Genomic DNA, 18,243 nt, shown 5'->3' on the forward strand with positions numbered 1-18,243 from the left:
GGACTGCTTTGAAGCTACTTAATGGCCTCAGAGATTCAGATGGATAAAGAGCCTGAGGACTTTGCGGCTAATGAAATTTCTTCCCCCCATGCATATCTCAAATCCTGGCCTCTTGATCTCTATCCTCTTGAGACTTTCCTGGCCTCCTGTGTTTTGCCCTAGCCACACTCTTCATCTCTGTCAGTGTTCCTCGATTTATTTGTTGTTTTAGGAAGATTTTTTTTTTTACCATATTTGACCTGCATATAAGCTAACCTAGATTTCCCCTGTATAAATATGTGCAACCTGAGATTTTTAACATGACTAGGGGTGCCTCTGCTTAAGCATATGTGGTATTCTTGATAGGTTTGTCTTGGTTTTTATTAGCTGTACCATAAACTCTTTATGTGACCATGTGACTACAGGATTCTAGATGAGTAAGGGTGTAGGTATGTTTCATTAAATTCTATCAATTTCTTTATAGAAAATATGTCTTCAATTATGTTAGCTCCTTTTCCTCCTTAAGAAATTCAGCTGTGTTGTTCCTACCTCCACAAAACTCATATTTGGCAAATCAGTATAGACAGAATGCCCAGATGAATCCCAACTGGGGTATCAAAGCAATATGTATCCCAAATAATAAAATATTTTACAGGTAGGTATAAAAAGCTCTAAGTAGTATGAACCTGGAAGAAAAGGTGATTTTCTTCATTTTATCGCTTCCTTAATTTTCATTTGATTTCTAGCTTGTTCAGATCAACACACACACACACACACACACACACACACACACAAGGCCATGGAAATAAACGAGTTTTGCTTCTGCACACATGTTGGGGGACAAGGGGATTTCTGGAATATCTCATCAAAAATGAATGTTAACTGCTTTTATGTGGAGAGTCAGAGCTAAAAGAAGAAAATGAATGGAACAGAAAAAAGGAGAATTAGGAAAAACAGACTAACTGGAAGTAGAAATGGGACAGAATTATAGTGTATCTTTACCATTCTTTAGCAGTGATGAGTGAAGTCTTCCCTAATTATAGTTGTTATGGTAATAGATATAGAATCCTCCCGGGATCCCGCCAATTTTCCCCCTTAGTGTTCTATCTTCAGGCACAGTGGATGAATTAGCTTTTGTTCAGTAAACTAGAGATGACCATATTTTCTCCATTGAAGTCTGCTTGCTGGCAATGAAGAGGTATGAAGCTAAAAGAAAACTGGGGGAAGAAAAGAAGTTTTCATCTAGAACAGGTTCAAGTGAGACTGGCTTCTCTCCCTCCTGGCATATCATGAAACTGAACCAACCTTGGAACATTTTAAAGCCACAAAGTAATAAGTAAAATACAAAGAGTAATCATTACTATTAATACAGATGGATAACAATATCACTTCAAGGCATGTGCCTTACCTTCCGGCTTTGACATCTTTTGTATAAGCCTACCATTCCCCAACCTGCCTCTCTTTCCCTGTAATTACTATAAGTAGATAAATAGTGAGACTGTAAAAATTGTTCAGGTATTAATAGGTACTTAATTTCTATAGGATTCCATGCTTGGTGCTCTGGCCAATAAAAACTTTTACCCTAAAATAATTTATGATCTGTCCAGAAGAGGAGATTATTAAAATCTGATTACTTAGAGGCAGGTAGGTAGCATAGGGGATGGAGTACCAGAGTCAGGTTCAGCTATGCTGTTCATGGTTTCAAATCTGACCTCATTTCCTTGTCCTGTGACCCAAAAATTTTGGAGTCAAGAAGCAGCTTAGTAGCTGTGAAAGCTAAAAGTGCTCTGAGAATCCTTCCAACCCTAGCTGTGTGACTCCATTTGCCTACCCCTTCCCCTTCTGTCTTAGAATTAATACTGAGACAGAAGGAAAAGATTTTTTTTTAATTTGATTACTTGTCTAGTTGTTTATAAAGATCTATAAGAGGCTCAAAAAGTACTCTTTCCAACAAGGTTCACTATTATTATATTTGTTATATTATTATATTATGCCATATTATATTATACTATGCTATATTATATTCTATTATACTATATTATCTATATTATGTTATGTTGTTAGGTTATTTTCTTCCCCATCCCCCCAAACACATGCCTCATTGTCTCTTTTCACATTCTCTTCTCCCCCCCCCCCGAAAAAAAGTTAGATTGATGAAAAATGCAAAATCCAGTGCTTGTCTCTGGCTTGATGGAATGGGTTTCATCATCTGCTCTTTAAGTGGAAACATGCAAAATTCTAATAGAATCACCTTCTTATGAGGACCAAATATAACTCAACATCTATTCAACAAGAGTCAAATATTCATTAAATTTTTGTCTGCCACATGTTTTTTCAATCAGTACATGCTTATAAAAATATATAAACAGTAACTGTATACAGAGAACTAATTGCCTAGCAGCTGGGTGATATATGAAAGAAGCAGCCTCGGGCACAATGGAAGAGGAAGCATGATGATATAGGGTTTAGTTGAAATTCTCTTGTTTCTTACAACTTTGTGTGCTTGTGTATTGCCACCATCACTTCCTTCAATTCTCTTCCTTGGTTTCTATGAAGTACACACCTGCATACCTGCATTGCTTCTAGATAAATGTTTTGTGGATCAGTCAGCAGCTCCTGGAGTCTTATCACATACCTCTGGGTACCACAGCGATCCAATTCACATCTTCTATCAAAATACTCAAGGAAAGAGGCCTTTATTATCATTGTACTGTGCTCAGAAGCAGTGTGGCTTGGGAGATAGCGAACTAGCCTCAGAGTGGACAAGAATCAAGCTCAAGTCCCACCCCTGGCTTTCACTAGTGATGGGACCCTGTACAAAATCACTAACCTTTTCAGTAGGCCAAGCAGCTCTTTAATACAGAGAAGGTGCTAATTTTTATTAATAGAGGAAATTTTCATTTCATTCATTCATTTTGTTCATTTTCGTTGAGATAGAGGAAGTTCCCTATCAGTGAAATCACAGAGCCAGCCCCTTCCACCACTCCTCCTCCTCCTCCAAAACAACAAAACAAAAAAAACCAACAAACTGGAGAAATTAAAGTATTTTCTTATGCCAGAGCTAACCAACTGTACAGAATAGGAGTTTACCCTTCTTCTATGGTGAAAGGAGTAATGGCTGGTCCTTAATTGACTTGTGATTATTGAATAAAGGCGGTGACACCAGAAGGAAGCACTAAATAGCCGTGGGAGCTGTGGAACATTATTTAAATTAGATAAATATCCAAACTACTCTGCAGAGCTAAGCCTTGAGGGAGGTAAAAATGTTAACTAAAATATAGTCCTTGCCCTCAGGGTGCTGATAGTCTAGGGAGAGGAGAGTATGATCCATAAATAGATTATTATAAAACAACTTGAAACATAAATGTGTAAGAAAAAACAGAGAGATAAGAAAGATCATTTCCAACTCAGAATGAGGCAAAGTTTAATGGATGATGTGTCATTTGAATCTGAGTCATGAAGAGTGGGTAGAATTTTAACCAGCAGAAGTGGAGGAAGTGCATTTTTAGGCTCAGGGAGAGGTTGGCCAAGTCCAGGACACTAGAAGGACAGATCCAGAGATTGTGGACAGCTCAGCACATATTCATCTCTGAAAAGGAAAAAAACCCCAACACATCTCAAGTGCTTGATGGTAGATTAGTTACGTCCTTTCCATCATGTCCCCCGATTTACGAGTCTAAGCAAGGAAGTCAAGCCTCCTTATGGGATCCCCATTGCCATCACCACTCAGCAACCTCTTCTCCTTTAAGGTTCGCACCACCTCAGTCTAAATCCTGATGGCCATTACCTATTGACCACCACCACCACCACCACCACCACCACCCCCCCGGCCCCCAGCAATCTCATTTTTTTCCTCAGTGAGTTCAGCACCTGGCTTCTCATACCAACTGCTCTCCTAATACTATGGAACTTCAACACAGATACTTCCGCATACTGATGCTCCTTCAGCTACTTTAGCTCTCTTTTTTCTCAGTCTGCTCTCTTCCCTTGACTTTAGCTTCTTAGTGAAAATATACTCCTGATTTTGACATCAGTTGCAAGTATTCCATTTTCTGGTCATTAACTCAGAAATTACTTTATCTGATCATAATCTTTTATTGTTCTGTCTTTTCCTAACCCCTCTGACTTCTAACCTTGTTCTTCATCTATACAATCCTCTACTTTCTCTTATCTCTGAAGTCTTTTGCCCTCTAGTCCTATTACTGATCCCTTTTTCTCCCAGTCTTAGATCACTCCTACCATCTGCCTCCTTCACCTCTATTCAGGCCTTAATGAACAGAGAGGAAATCACAAAACAGTACTGAGAGGGCTATTACAATTTGCGTCCTATCATCTCAGCTGGGCCCATATGGAAGTAAAGAAAGCTTTCTTCTCTTTTATCATTATTTCACTATCCTACTCTCCACAGTGGCTGTTCCTGTCTTTCTTCAGGTCTCTCATGATCTGAATGACCTGAATGACCTGCTGAGGACCTCTCCTCATACTTCACAAAAAATAGAGAATGCATTTCTCCTGCTTCAGTTCATCTTAAAACATTCAGAAATTTTCCCCTCAACTCTGCTATTAAAGAGGTGGGTGGATTCTTGCCAAGGCAAACCTGTCACATACTCTTTTTTTTTTTAAATCCTTGTCTTCTGTCTTAGTATCAATTCTAAGACAGAAGAATGGCAAGGGCTAGGAAATTAGGGTTAAATGACTTACCCAGGGTCACCCAGCTAAGAAGAGTCCGAGACCAGATTTGAATGTAGGTCCTCCCAACTCCCAGCTTGGTGCTCTATCCACTATGCTACCCAGCTACCCCTCTGTCATGCACTCTTGACCTCAGCCCCTCCTGTCTTCTCCAGCAGATTGTCCCCTTTGTTATTCCTTTCCCCTCTCTCATCTTTGGTCTCCCTATACTAAGCAGCTCATTCCCTGCTGCCTACAAATGAGATCGTGTCTCCTCTCCTCCATCCTTAAAAAAAAAATCTGAATTTGATCTGATCACCCCACTATCATCCTATGTCTTCCCTTCCTTTCTCAGTTCCACTGGAGGAGGAAGCCATCTCCAGCCAGTGTCTCCACTCCCTCCTCTCTCACTCTCTTCTGAAATGCTCCACATCTTTCCTTCTACTTCTCATCTTCCCTGGCTTCCTTCAGGACTCAGTTTAAGTCTCATCTTCTACAGAAGGCTTTCCCGGGCATGTGGTTCATTATCATAGCAGCCTTCCTACTATGTACTACATTCCATCTACTCTGAGTATGTATGATATTTGTGTATTATAGATGTGTTTGTAATATGTGTTTATATATATTCTATCTACATAGACATGTGCATTATAAGTATACGTGCATGTGGATATAAATTATGTTATACCACCTTTTCTGGGTGTATGCCTACATATGTGCATTAATATATTTGCTATATGTATGTGTTGTGTTGTGTTTTATATCAAACATACACATGTGTGCCTGTGTGTATATGCACACACATATGTAAACACATCCCAAGGTAGCTATAGAAAGATTAACGTTTCCTCACCCCAAAAAGGAAGAAGATGGATAGACTTTCTCAAGGCATACAATAAACAAGGCTGAAATTTACAAGAATACTTTGAGAACAAACAAAAATGTCACTCCGCTGAGCAATAGTAAAGGCTCATCATATTTGTCAAAAGTGCTTCGCCTCCAAATGAAGCCTGTGAAGTGGCTAAGATCTCAGAACAACATCCTAATGCATTCAGCCAAGTATTGACACACTCCACCCCAAAAATCAAACAAATGACTGAGAGTCTATGATCTCTATTCAGGCAGGACCAAGTGATCACCACTAGAAATTACAGGAAGGTTACCCTTGAGAAACCAGACTTAATGATCAATGCAGATTATAAAAGAAAATGGAAGAAATTGTGTAATACATAATTGTATTTACAAAAGTTTAGCACCAAGTATATATATGAATTTTTTTCTTAAAATGGTTTGAAGCATCTATCAAAAACTATCAGCAAGTGTTATCTGTAATGGAGATAAGCTAAAAACCTTCTCAATAAAATCTGGAGTGAAACATGGATGCCTATTATCACCAATATTATTTAATACAGTATTAAAAATGCTAACAATAACAATAAGAGAAGAAAATGAAATTGAAAGAATCAGAATGTGCAAAGAGGTAATAAAATGATCTCTTTTTCAGATATATGATAATATATATGGTAAATCCTAGAGATTCAACAAAAATAAGTTGAAACTGTCAATAATTTTAGCAAAACATTATGATATAAAAACTTATGTCATCATAATTTTTATTTATTACTAACAAAGTGTTAGTAATGCCATGAATTAGATGGCAAAATCCATTTGGAAGAACAAAACATCAAGAATATCAAAAGAATTAATGACAAAAATATAAAGGAAGGTAGTCTAGCAGTACCAGATTTTAAACTGTATTATAAAGCAGTAATTATCAAAACTATCTGGTACTAAGAAAAAGGAAGGTAGATCGATGGAACAGGACAAACATACAACAAATACTAGTAAAATATGGTAACCTTGTGTTTGACTAAAGCATAGATCCAGATTTAAAAAAATAACAACTAAATTACTACTAATTACTACTAATGGCTCAGCGTCCACAATTATATTTTAGAAGCTCACTCTTTCATGGACTGACATATGACAAATCCCCTTGCTACAAATACAGACCTTAAAACTCTCCTTGACAACTCAACCAGTAAGTACTACTATGACTAGAACATTGCCAAGACTAAACTGGGCGACAACTACAATCATTCAGATATAACACTGATCCATAAAAACTTAAAAATATTTTCAACTCTAAATGTTACCCTACTAAATACTTTCAAACAATGTGGAACAAAAAGCTCTCAAAATATAGCTACTTCACAGAAAAAATCCAACTCTTTCAGGATCATGAGGAAGTATGTATAATCTCCATCATCCTGTCTGCTACTGGAGTTGTACCAATATATATTTCTTTCCGTGAACCTACACAGGATGAGCTTACACATTTAAATCCTAATACTTTTATTAAACCACAAAAAGCAATTATTTTGTCTGCATATGTCCATAGAACATTAAGTGTAAATGAATAAAAGTAGAATAGTAATTTGCCCTGAGGCCATTTCTTTCTGAACACCATGAAGAAGATGAAGATGAGATAATAACGATAATGCTAACACCAGCCAAAATCTTATGGTGAAAGGTTAAAACCCAGATGCTTATCATCCCTTCCCTAAACTTACTAACCCAAGAGATTTTCCTTACCACCACCAGTTCACACACATTCAGTACTCTTCTTAATCATGCATATTTTTTTAACATTCTGACATCTTGCAAAATAAGCAAGATATTATTCAAAGAAAAGGGGAAAAATGTGTCTGAGTGCACTCAGGGTAACAGACAATCATATTTATTTGTCTACAGCCTCATGCAATTCTGTGTGATTTTTAAAAACTTGGAGGATTTTATTGGCATCTTCCTAAAGTATTCGTTTCTGAGTCAGCCTGTTGCCTGACCTTTGTCTTTGTCAGCCTCATTGTAGCCAAGACATCTCTCTCAGCCTCCAAGGACAGTGCTGTGCTGATGAGCTCCATTGGCACAAATATGAGACTTTTCGAAACAGCTCTTGTATTTATACCCTTATCTCTATTCACACGAGCACCACCCTCATTCTGGCCTTCATTGCCTCTTGCCTAGATTATTGCAATAGCCTTCTTAGTCATCTCTCTGCCTCAAGTCCTTCTCCTCATTGCAGCCTACACAGCTGTCAAAGTGATTTTCCTAAAACACGGTTCTGACCATCACTTTGCTGCTCTGTGAGCTCCACTGACTCCCTTTTACTTCTAGAATCAAATATAGACTCCTGATTGGCATTTAAAGCCCTTCAAAACCTGGCCCCAACCTAACTTTCTGACTTCATTCCACACCACCTGCATTCTGTGATCCAGGCCAATTGTCCTTCCTGATACTTCTCACACTTCATACTTCTTCTATCTGTGTACCTTTGCATCACCTCAAGCCCTTATTCCTGGAATATGCCTTCTCCTTACCTCCATTTCATAGAATCCCTAGTTTCCCTCAAACCTCATTTCAAGCATCTCCTGCTACCATGAGGCCTCTACTAGTGTCTTACCTCCTCTCCCGGTTACCTAGTACTTACTTTGTATGTTCTTCCTTCCTTCCTTGCTTCCTTGCTTCCTTCCTTCCTTCCTTCCTTCCTTCTCTTTCCTTCCTTTCTTTCTCCCTTATTATCTATCTCAATATCAATTCTAAGAAAGAAGAGTCTCAAGGGTTAGGCAATGGGGGTTAAGTGATTTGCCCAGGATCACAAAGCTAGGAAATGTCTGAGGCCACATTTGAGCCCAGGTCCTCCTAATTCCAACCCTGGCTCTCTATCCACTGAACTAGTTTCTCCTTCCTGTCTACTTTAAATACTTATATTTTGGGGGCCAGTTAGGTGGCTCAGTGTATAGAGAGCCAAGCCTAAAGATGGTAGGTCTTGGGTTTAACTCTGGCCTGAGATACTTCATAGTTGGGGGTAGGAGGGGGGAATGGAGGGGCAACTAGGTGGCTCAGTGGATTGAGAGCCAGGCCTGGAGATGGGAGGTTCTGCATTCAAATCTGGCCTCAGACACTTCCTAGCTGGGTAACCCTGGACAAATCACTTAACCCCCATTGCCTAGCCCTTATCACTTTTCTGCCTTGGAAATGATAATTAATATCAGTTCTAACACAGAAGTAAGAGGTTTTTTTTTTTAAATACTCATGTGTACGTGCTATTTCCCCAAAATTTTTCATTTTTGTCTTTGTTTCCACAATATCTAACATATAGTAAGCAATTAAATGTATGTTGATTAATTGGTTCTCCTCCTTTCCCCAGTTTTTGTTCGTTTTCTGTGTTCTCCAGATGCCAAGTTGTATTTACTAGCAAGCTGAGCACAGAGCATCTAGCTTGCAAATCATGCTGCCAAATGATAATAGTGAGTAAAATAATCCTCCTCGGCACCGTTCTTTTTATAAGAAACCTATCTCTGGAGCTTCAGCTGATTTAGAGTTTGTTTAGTGGGATCTGATGAATCTGGTTTCTTTCCTTTGGCTTTTATTTTTATATCCGATTCCCAACTTTGGTTGAAAAATTACACATTTGGTTAATGACCCATGCCAGCATACCAGCACAGATGGTTTTAGTCCAAGTTTTAATATTTGTTTTAATGCTTTGAACTCATTTGCCTGGCTTGGCCCAGGGTGTCACTGAATGACTTTCTTTTAAGTTGTAACTTTGATTTAGAGTCTTTTGGGGGTCTTCATGATCTGAATGTTTTCTTTCCTATTATGTGTTGCACTCTCATGACTAGCAGACTTTCCTCTCTGTAATCTTGGACTTTCTGTAGGAGGTTTCCACTGAGCCTTCCCAGAGAAAGCCTGCTGCCAGTTCCCCCTTGACTGCTGAGATTGGAAATCCTCAAAGCTAAAATAAAGGATTTACTCTTTTTTGCTCCTCTCATTCTTCTTTTTTGCTAGAAGGTTTTTTGCTGAGGCCTCAGGGAATGCATACGAGTCAAAAATATAGTGGATTGATCTTTCTGTTTCTCCTGGATACGCATGAACTTTTGCTTGACCACTTTGGAATACCTACTCTGAATAATGGGTGGTTTGGCTTGGGGACACATAAAACTATGCTTGATATCTCTGATCAGTTTGTCTATATTTGATAAGGGTCTCTAAGGCAAGGTTCAAGGAAAGTGGGGGTTCAGGATCTGCTCCCAGATGAAGTCCAGAAACCCCAAATACCAAGATGACAGTGAACAAAGGTAGCAGATCTTCTCAGTTAGGTCAGGAAACTCTCAAGGATGCTTTCAGGTTGCTCAGAGCCCATCTCTCCATCTCCCCTCACCAAGCTCTTCCTCCTGAAGATCCCTTCTTAGGCAAATCCTTCCCAGAAGTCTCTCTGCTCTTCTAACTGTCGTTCGGTCTCCTCCTCCAAGATTCTGTGGCCCCCTTCCCCCCCACCTCCAAGAATTCCATCCCTTGCCTCTATTCTCACAATAATTATGGCAATATGGTATGATGACCAATTGGAGATGACTTAGTATTCTCAGCAACACACTAATCCAAGATAATTTTGAAGGACTTGTGATGAAAAATGCTATCTACTTCCAGAGAAAGAACTGAAGGAGCCTAAACAGAAATCCAAGTTTCTTCTTTTTTTTTTTTTTTTAAACTTTATTTTTCCTGGTTTGGTTTGATTTGGTTTGTGTTTTCTTTCATAGCCTGACTAAAGTGGAACTGTGTTTTGCATGACTATATACATATATGAATAAAACCTATATCAAATTGTTTGCCTTCTCAATGAAAAGTTTGGGGAGGGAGGACAGAGAGAGTTTAAATTCAAAACTTAAAAAAAAGTGACCTGTAGCAATTCCCTATACCAACAAAATCATAAGCAGATCAAAAATCAAGAGATAAGGCATGGGAGGGAGCATGTGTTCTTTATGAACATGCTCTACAAATGTGAAATATTCCTCTTTACTGTTTGTTGTGTTCCATTGCCCATAGCTGATACTCTTAGCTCTGGGGAGCTGAATTGCCAATAGGAAGCATATTTGATCACAAGGGGGACTGAATGAGAGTGTGGCTGGTTCTGCCCCAATTTTTCACCATTGCCTAGAGACAATCCCAAGGTATAGGTCTAACCATGTTACTTTTCTACCAAAAATCTTCAATATCTTACTATTGCCTTCATAATGAAAATATAGTCTTCTTCACCCAGCAGTACTTAGAGCTCTCATCATCTCAATACTGCCCTTCCATATTTATCTTACATCACTCCCTTTCACAAACCCTACATTCCAGCCATCAGCAATTCCCTGAATTTAGCACTTCATCTTTCAGCTCCCTCCAAGCCTGAAAAACATTCTTTCCTCACCTATACTTGGAACTATTCACTCACTTCGTCCACTATTTCTCTGTTGTTATTAATCTTTCTCTCTCTCTCTCTCTCTCTCTCTCTCTCTCTCTCTCTCTCTCTCTCTCTCTCTCTCTCTCAGGATCATAGGGTCATAAATTAGAACTTGATAAGACTTAATATGTCAGTTAGTCCAACACCCTTATTTTCAGAGGAAGACACTTGTGGCCCAGGGAGTTAAGTGATTTGCTCAAGGTCACATAACAGGTAAGCCTCAGAGACTGGATTATCTGTAAATAGGTTATTTTTCTTCCAGTAGAATGTAGGCTTCTTAAGGGCATGAAGGGTCTTGTTTTTGTCTTTCTATCCCCAATGCCCAGCCAAGGACCTTGCACATTACTGAGGGGCTGCCAGAAGGCAGACATGCTATTTTTCTGAAGCTATGAATTGGTCTGGCCAATCTGGAAAACAATTTGTAACTTTGCTAAAAATGGACTAAAATATTCATATCCTTTGATAAAAAAAAGTCCAACTGCTAGAGATGTATTCATTAGGCAAAGACTAAAAGAAAGATTCTATACACCCTCAAAATATTTATAGCAACATTTTTTTTGTGGCAGTAAAGAACTAGAAACAGATAACGTGTTCAATGATTGGGAAATGGCTAAATGAATTGTGATATGTGAATGTATGGATATTGCTACACTATAAAAAATGCAAATATGAAGAATTCATATTGATGAAGAATGAAGATGATTCATTTTGGTTTCCCAGCAAAAAGAAAGGCAACTTAAAGCCAAGACTCTTTTCCGACACAAAGATAAAAAGGGAAAAAGTCAATATTTCATCTGATTAGGTTGAGTCTTTTCTTGTGGCATCTACAGGATCCAAGCTGCTTTCCCCATAGAAGGAGAAGTGGATTATGGTTCAGCCTCAGCCTCTAAAATAGTTTGAGTCTTCTCACCAGCCATGTGTCTCACCTTCTCCCTTCTAGCTGCCAGAAATTTTTCAATGGTTTTTTTTTTCCCCCATCCGTCCAAAAACCAGCCCAAGGTGTCAACAATAATACAGTGGTTCTAACAGTAGGACATGTCACAATCACCACACCATTATGATAGGCCAGCTTGGAGATCTTAGTTGATCTCGTCCAGCAGACTTTTCAGGTGTAAACCAACTGGTAGTGGGAACCCTGTACCTGGCTAGTGCAGCCTCTGACCTAGGCTCAGACTCAGACTCTGGCCCAGATTAGGAAGTTATGTTAACGGGTGGGTAAGGAAGCAAAGCTAGGCAGGAAAAGAATATACACAGTAACTATACTAATGTAAATAGAAGGAACACCACTAACCCCTCCACCCCCCAACACTAAATACTGTGTAATTATAATGACCAGGTTCAGCCTAGAAAAAAGTTGAAAATATGCAGGGTTCAGAGGCTACAAGTATGGAATATTGCATTTGCCATTGGGCATGATCAACTCAGCTAATTTTACTGAACTGCCTTTTCTCTATTTCTTTTTCATCTTTATTATAGGAGATGGCTTGCTGTGTAGAAGAGGGCAGAGGGAGATATTTGGAAATGAAAGTAATTTAAAAACAACTTCCTCCATTTAATTCCTAGCATTTAATTTAAAAATAAACAGCCGCAACAATAAGTTATAAAATTTTTTTTCAAAAAATTGTTAACTTGATTTGAAAATATTTAACTTACTAAGAGGAGTGTGGCCTTCATCATCTGTGAAGGAGGAAATCAATTGTATAAATTCTGTGATCTGATGTCTTAATTTTACTCAGCACTTTACAAATAGAGTAAACCACAAAGTCCAGAATACTTAGAGATTCTGCACTCTTATAATGCCTTGTATTTGCTTAGTTCTTTGCAGAACTATAATTATAGAATTATAAAAATGCATCCATTCTTTCCCCATTTTATCCTTTTTCTAAAGTGTTTTTGATACCACTTGTCTTTGCATCTTCGTCATTACTACCTACTCCTCACCAGATTGCACCTTCCTTACAGGGGGAAAAAAAGGCAATTAAGCAAAACATCTGATGCTTCCAACTTGTCTGCAAGGGCACACAATATTCTGCCCCTCACATTTCAGCCATGAGAGAGAAGTTAATTATCTGTTCTCTGGAACCTTAATAGGTTTTGCAATTACTCAGAGTGCTGCTTCCTTTTGACCATCTTTTCACTTACATTGTTAGTCATTCTGTATATGATTCTCTTGGTTCTGCTTACTTTAATCTTTCAGTCCATATAAATCTTTCCAAGTTTCTCTGAATGTCTAGTATTTGTCATTTCTTAACCACATAATAATAATATTCCATTGTATTCCTATACTCTAGTTTTATTTTGTTTTTTTCGATAATTCCCCAATGAGGGGCAACTTCTTTTAGTTCTTTGTGACAATGAAGAATTCTGCTGGGAATACTTCAGCATCTAATTAAGCCTTTGTTTCCGTCTTTCACTTCCATGGGGTACATGCCTAGAACTGGGATCACCGAATCAAAGAGGGATTTTAGTCACTTTTCTTGAATCATTCTAAATTGAACTACAGAATAGTTGGGCTATTTCAGAGAGCCACCAGCATTGTATTACTGTATCTGGTTTCCTAAGTATCGACAGTTCTCATCTTTTGAAAATCTTTGCCAATTTGCACATAAGGAAGTGAAACTTTAAAGTTGATTTCAGATGTATTTCTCCCTTAGTGATTTGGAATGTGTCTTCGTGTGGTCATGTAGAATTTAGAATTCCTTTGAAAATTATTCATGATCTTTGACTACTTTTCTATTAGGGAATGGCTCTTGGTTTTATTTATATATATATACACATACATACATACATACATACATACATACATACATACATACACATACACTTATCCTCTCTCCTCCAAATATATGCATATACATATACATACATATATGTATACATATAATTTTGGGGGTGGAGATGAAACTGACTTCATTGATTAGGAAGCTAATGGTGAAGATCATACTATTATAGGGAGCAACTAGGTGGTTCAGGGCTGAGCCTGGAGACAGAGAGACTCATCTCTCTGAGTTCAAATCCTGCCTTAGATACCTACTAGCTGTGTGACCCTGGGCAAGTCATTTCAACCTGTTTGCCTCAGTTTCCTCATCTATAAAATGAGCTGGAGAAGGAAATAGCAAATCACTCTAGATTCTTTGCCAAGAAAACCCCAAATGGGGTCATGAAGAGTCAGGCACAATTGAACAGCAACATACTGATGTAAATAGGCACCTGCTCTACCATTTTGTCTTAAGAGAATAGCCTGGGACATTGAAAGATAAAAGTGATTTGTCCAAGGTCACACAAACCCCCCTCCCCATATACACACACAAATGCACTCCATGTAAATATACACAATTACTAGTACTTGAGCCCAGACTTTTCAGACTCTGAAATCAGCTCTTTATCCACTCTGCCTTTTTCTACCCATTCTCTATCTCTGTATCCACATTGCCTCTCTGGTGAGATATTTGTGTTAATTCCCTGTGTATTTTGGACATCAGGCTTTTATTAGTACTCATGAAATCTTATAATAACCTCATGAAAAAGGCTGGGCAGAGACTACTATCCTTATTTTTTAAATAAGGAGACTAATTCTTATGGAATTAGTAGCAGAACCAGAACTAGGATCCAGGGTGTCATTTTTAAAAGCTTAATTTAATGATTTTGTGTTTATATCAAAGTGAGTTCCAGATATATCCTATATACCCTTCTCCCTCCTCTTGCCCAACAGTGAACACTTCCTTGTAACAATAAAAAACAGTTTTAAAAAGTTGAGAGAGAGAAAGGAGAGAGAGAGAGAGAGAGAGAGAGAGAGAGAGAGAGAGAGAGAGAGAGAGAGAGATCTGTATAGTAATAAACAGTCTTGGTCACACTATCAATTTTTCCAATTTATTTTATTTTTATATGCATAACAGCAATAACACAATACATATGATTGTTATAAGTATATAATTAATTATAACAAATATACTTATCCAAGAAAAACAAATTCTCACATTAGCTATGTCCAAAAATCTATGTTTCATTCTTTTTCTTTACCCTCTCCAAGAAGGCAGATAGTATGATATAGGTCATATATATTATCATACATTATATGTTTCTTGTTTATCATGTTGTGAAACAAGCCACATATTGCTCACTCTAAAGAAAAATCCATGGAGGAAATAAAGTAAAGAATGGTCTGCTTCAATCTACATTCAGACTCCATCCCTTCCTTCTGTGCCCATAGAAAGCCTTTTTTGTCATGAGTCCCTTGAAGTTATTCTGGCTCATGGCCTCATTGATAAGATGATCATCTTACGTTATTGTTATTACTGTGTACAACATTCTTCTGCTTCTGCTCACTTCACTTTACCTCACTTCATAGAAGTCTTTGCAGGTTTTTTTGTGATCATCTTATTAGTCATTTCTTATGGCACAGTAGTATTCCATCCCAATCATATACCTCAACTTATTCAGCCCAGGTGATGGGCTTCCCTTCAGTTTCTTCAGTTCTTTGCTACCACAAAAAGAGCTGCTATAAGTATTTTAGAACATACATTTTCTTTTCCTTTTTCCTTGATCACCTTAGAAATAAACCTAATAGTGGATTTACTGAATGAAAGGTATATATATAGTTTTAGAACTCTTTGAGTATAATTCCAGATTACTCTACAAAATGGTTGGATCAGTTCAGTTCCACCAACAATGTATTAATACCCCTAATTTTCCACATCCCCACCAACATGCATCATTTTGCTCTTTTATCTGATAGGTGTGAGATGATATCTTAGAGTTATTTTGATTTGCATTTCTATAATCAATAATGATTTAGAGCATTTTTAATATAGTTATTATAGCTTTGATTTCTTTATCCAAAAAATGTTCATATCTTTTGACCATTTATCATTTGGAAAATGGCTCATATTCTTATGTATTTGCCAAAGTTCTCTATTTAGATGAGACCTCTATCTGAGAAACTGTCTATAAGATTTTTTCCTAACTTTTTACTTTCCTTCCAATCTTGGTTACATTGGTTTTATTTATATAAAAACTTTTCAATTTAATGTATACAAAATCATTTTTCAAAAATGTTTTAGAAGTTTCTATATATACACATACATATATACATATACATACTTACTTTGCTCTGCTAAAAACTAAATAGGGATACCTCAGAGATATTGTGGGTTCAATTCTAGACCACTGCAATAAAGCAAGTATCACAATAAAGCAAGTCACTCATATTTTTTGGTTTCCCATTGCATATAAAAATTGTGTTTACATTATGTGGTAGTCTATTCAGTGTGTGGTAATATTATGTCTAAAAATGTATGTACTATAATTTTAAAATATTTTATTGCTAAAACATGCTAACTGTCATCCGAGACTTCAGCAAGTCACAATCTGGTGGAACTGGTGGAAGGTCTTGCCTTGATATTAATGGCTATTGACTGATGAGAATGGTGGTTGTTGAAAACTGGAGTGGCTGTGGCAATTTAGAAAAATAAGACAGCAATTAAACATTTGCTGTTTGATCGCATTTTGACCACATAGAATTTCTTTCAAAATTGAACTCAATCCTCTCAAACCCTGCCACTGCTTTATCAACTAAGTTTATGTAATGTTCTCCAATATTGTTAAGTCTCAGGGAATAGGGAAGCCCAAAAAGAGGGGGAGGGGGGATGACTGTTTGGTAGAGAAGTCAGAACACACGTATTTATTAAGTAAGTTTGTCATATTGTTATATGAGTGTAATTTGTGCCACCCTAAAACAGTCACAAAAGTAACATCAAAGATCACTGATCACAGATCATAACAGATATAATAATAATTAAAATGTTTGAAATATTGCAAGAATTACCAAAATGTGAAACAGAGACACAGTGTGAGCACATACTGCTGGGAAAATGGTGCTGATAGACTTACTGGACACAAGGTTACCACAAACCTTCAATTTATTAAAAAACAAAAAAAATCCATATTTGTAAAGTACAATAAAGCAAAACATAGTAAAATTAAGTATGACAGACAGACAGACAGACAGACAGACAGACACACACACACACACACACACACACACACACACACACACAGAGCAAACACCTTCTAACTCCCATGTTCCACACCTCTCTGGAAAGTGGGAAGCCATATTTAGTTATTGATTCTCCAGAATCAAGATCAGTCATTACCCTTTCTCAGAGTATGGCTTATTTTCAGTGTTTTCACTGAATTATAGTCATCTCATATATTATTCTTCTGGTTCTGCTTAATTCACTCAACTTCAATTTATACAAGTCTTCCCATGTTTTTCTGAATTCTTCACTTTTATCATTCCTTACCAAATTTACTTTTGGTTCAAGAATCCACCTTTGTTGCAGTTCATTGGCAGCTGGGACTAGCCCTGATGAGGAAAGTCCCTCTACCAGTGCAGGTTAGGTACTTTTCCTACAATTTAGAGTCTTAGAGAATTGCCTGGGGATACAGAAAGATTAAGTGACTTGTCCAGAATCACCCAGCCAGTGTTTCAAAGATGGGACTTTAACCAGGACTTCTTAACTCCAAGGTCAGCTTTCCAGCCACTGTCCCAAGCTGCTGCTTTACCACAAAAGGCCAACTTCGATCATTTTAGTGTGTGTGGCACCCAGGTATTTCTTAGTCCCTGTTTGTTTTTTGGACCTTACACAAAGAACTGTTTTGTCCTGTTTAGAGTTAGATGGGGAGAAACCAAGCAAAAACATTATCCTAGGGAATTTCCCAAGATAAAAGGGGCTCTGTCTCTCAGGAAGTACAATACCAAACTCTTCCCTCCTGGAACAGCTTGACACTGCCTCCCATCCTTTGTAAACCTACCTCTTGTGCATAGTAAATCCATACCTACTCTCTTTTGTCATTTTTCCCCCCCAGCTGGGCCAATAACCGTGAGGAATGGAAGTTTCAGAAGACAAGGCAAACCTGGCTCCTGCTTCACATGTATGACAGCAATAAGGTTTGTATCAAAACTGGGCTCCCAGGTTAGCTCTTGTAGCTCTCTGAAAAGACTTCATTGAGGGCAGCTGGGTGGTTCTATGGATTTAGAGCCAGGCCTGGAGATAGGAGGCCCTGGGTTCAAATCTGGCCTCAGACACTTCCTAGCTATGTGACACAGAGCAAGTCACTTAACTGCCATTGCCTACCGCTTACCACTCTTCTGCCTCCGAACCAATACACAGTATTGATTCTAAAACAGAAGGTACGCTTTTTTAAAAAAAGAAGAAAGAAAGAGAAGAAGGAAGGAAGGAAGGAAGGAAGGAAGGAAGGAAGGAAGGAAGGAAGGAAGGAAGGAAGGAAGGAAGGAAGGAAGGAAG

General features: G+C 37.9%; 1 protein-coding gene across 1 annotated transcript in view; it reads left to right on the top strand.

Annotated features, from left to right (window-relative positions):
• The window catches only part of C1H7orf50 (chromosome 1 C7orf50 homolog), a 372,322-nt gene that overhangs the window by 340,840 nt on the left and 13,239 nt on the right, over positions 1-18,243 (top strand). Inside the window, exon 5 of the mRNA XM_044660082.1 lies at positions 17,804-17,885. Within this exon, the coding sequence (XP_044516017.1) occupies positions 17,804-17,885 (82 nt within the window). The remainder of the gene's footprint in view (positions 1-17,803; positions 17,886-18,243) is intronic.

The sequence above is a fragment of the Gracilinanus agilis genome, chromosome 1 (genome assembly GCF_016433145.1).
Source record: "Gracilinanus agilis isolate LMUSP501 chromosome 1, AgileGrace, whole genome shotgun sequence".
NCBI classification, from domain to species: domain Eukaryota; kingdom Metazoa; phylum Chordata; class Mammalia; order Didelphimorphia; family Didelphidae; genus Gracilinanus; species Gracilinanus agilis.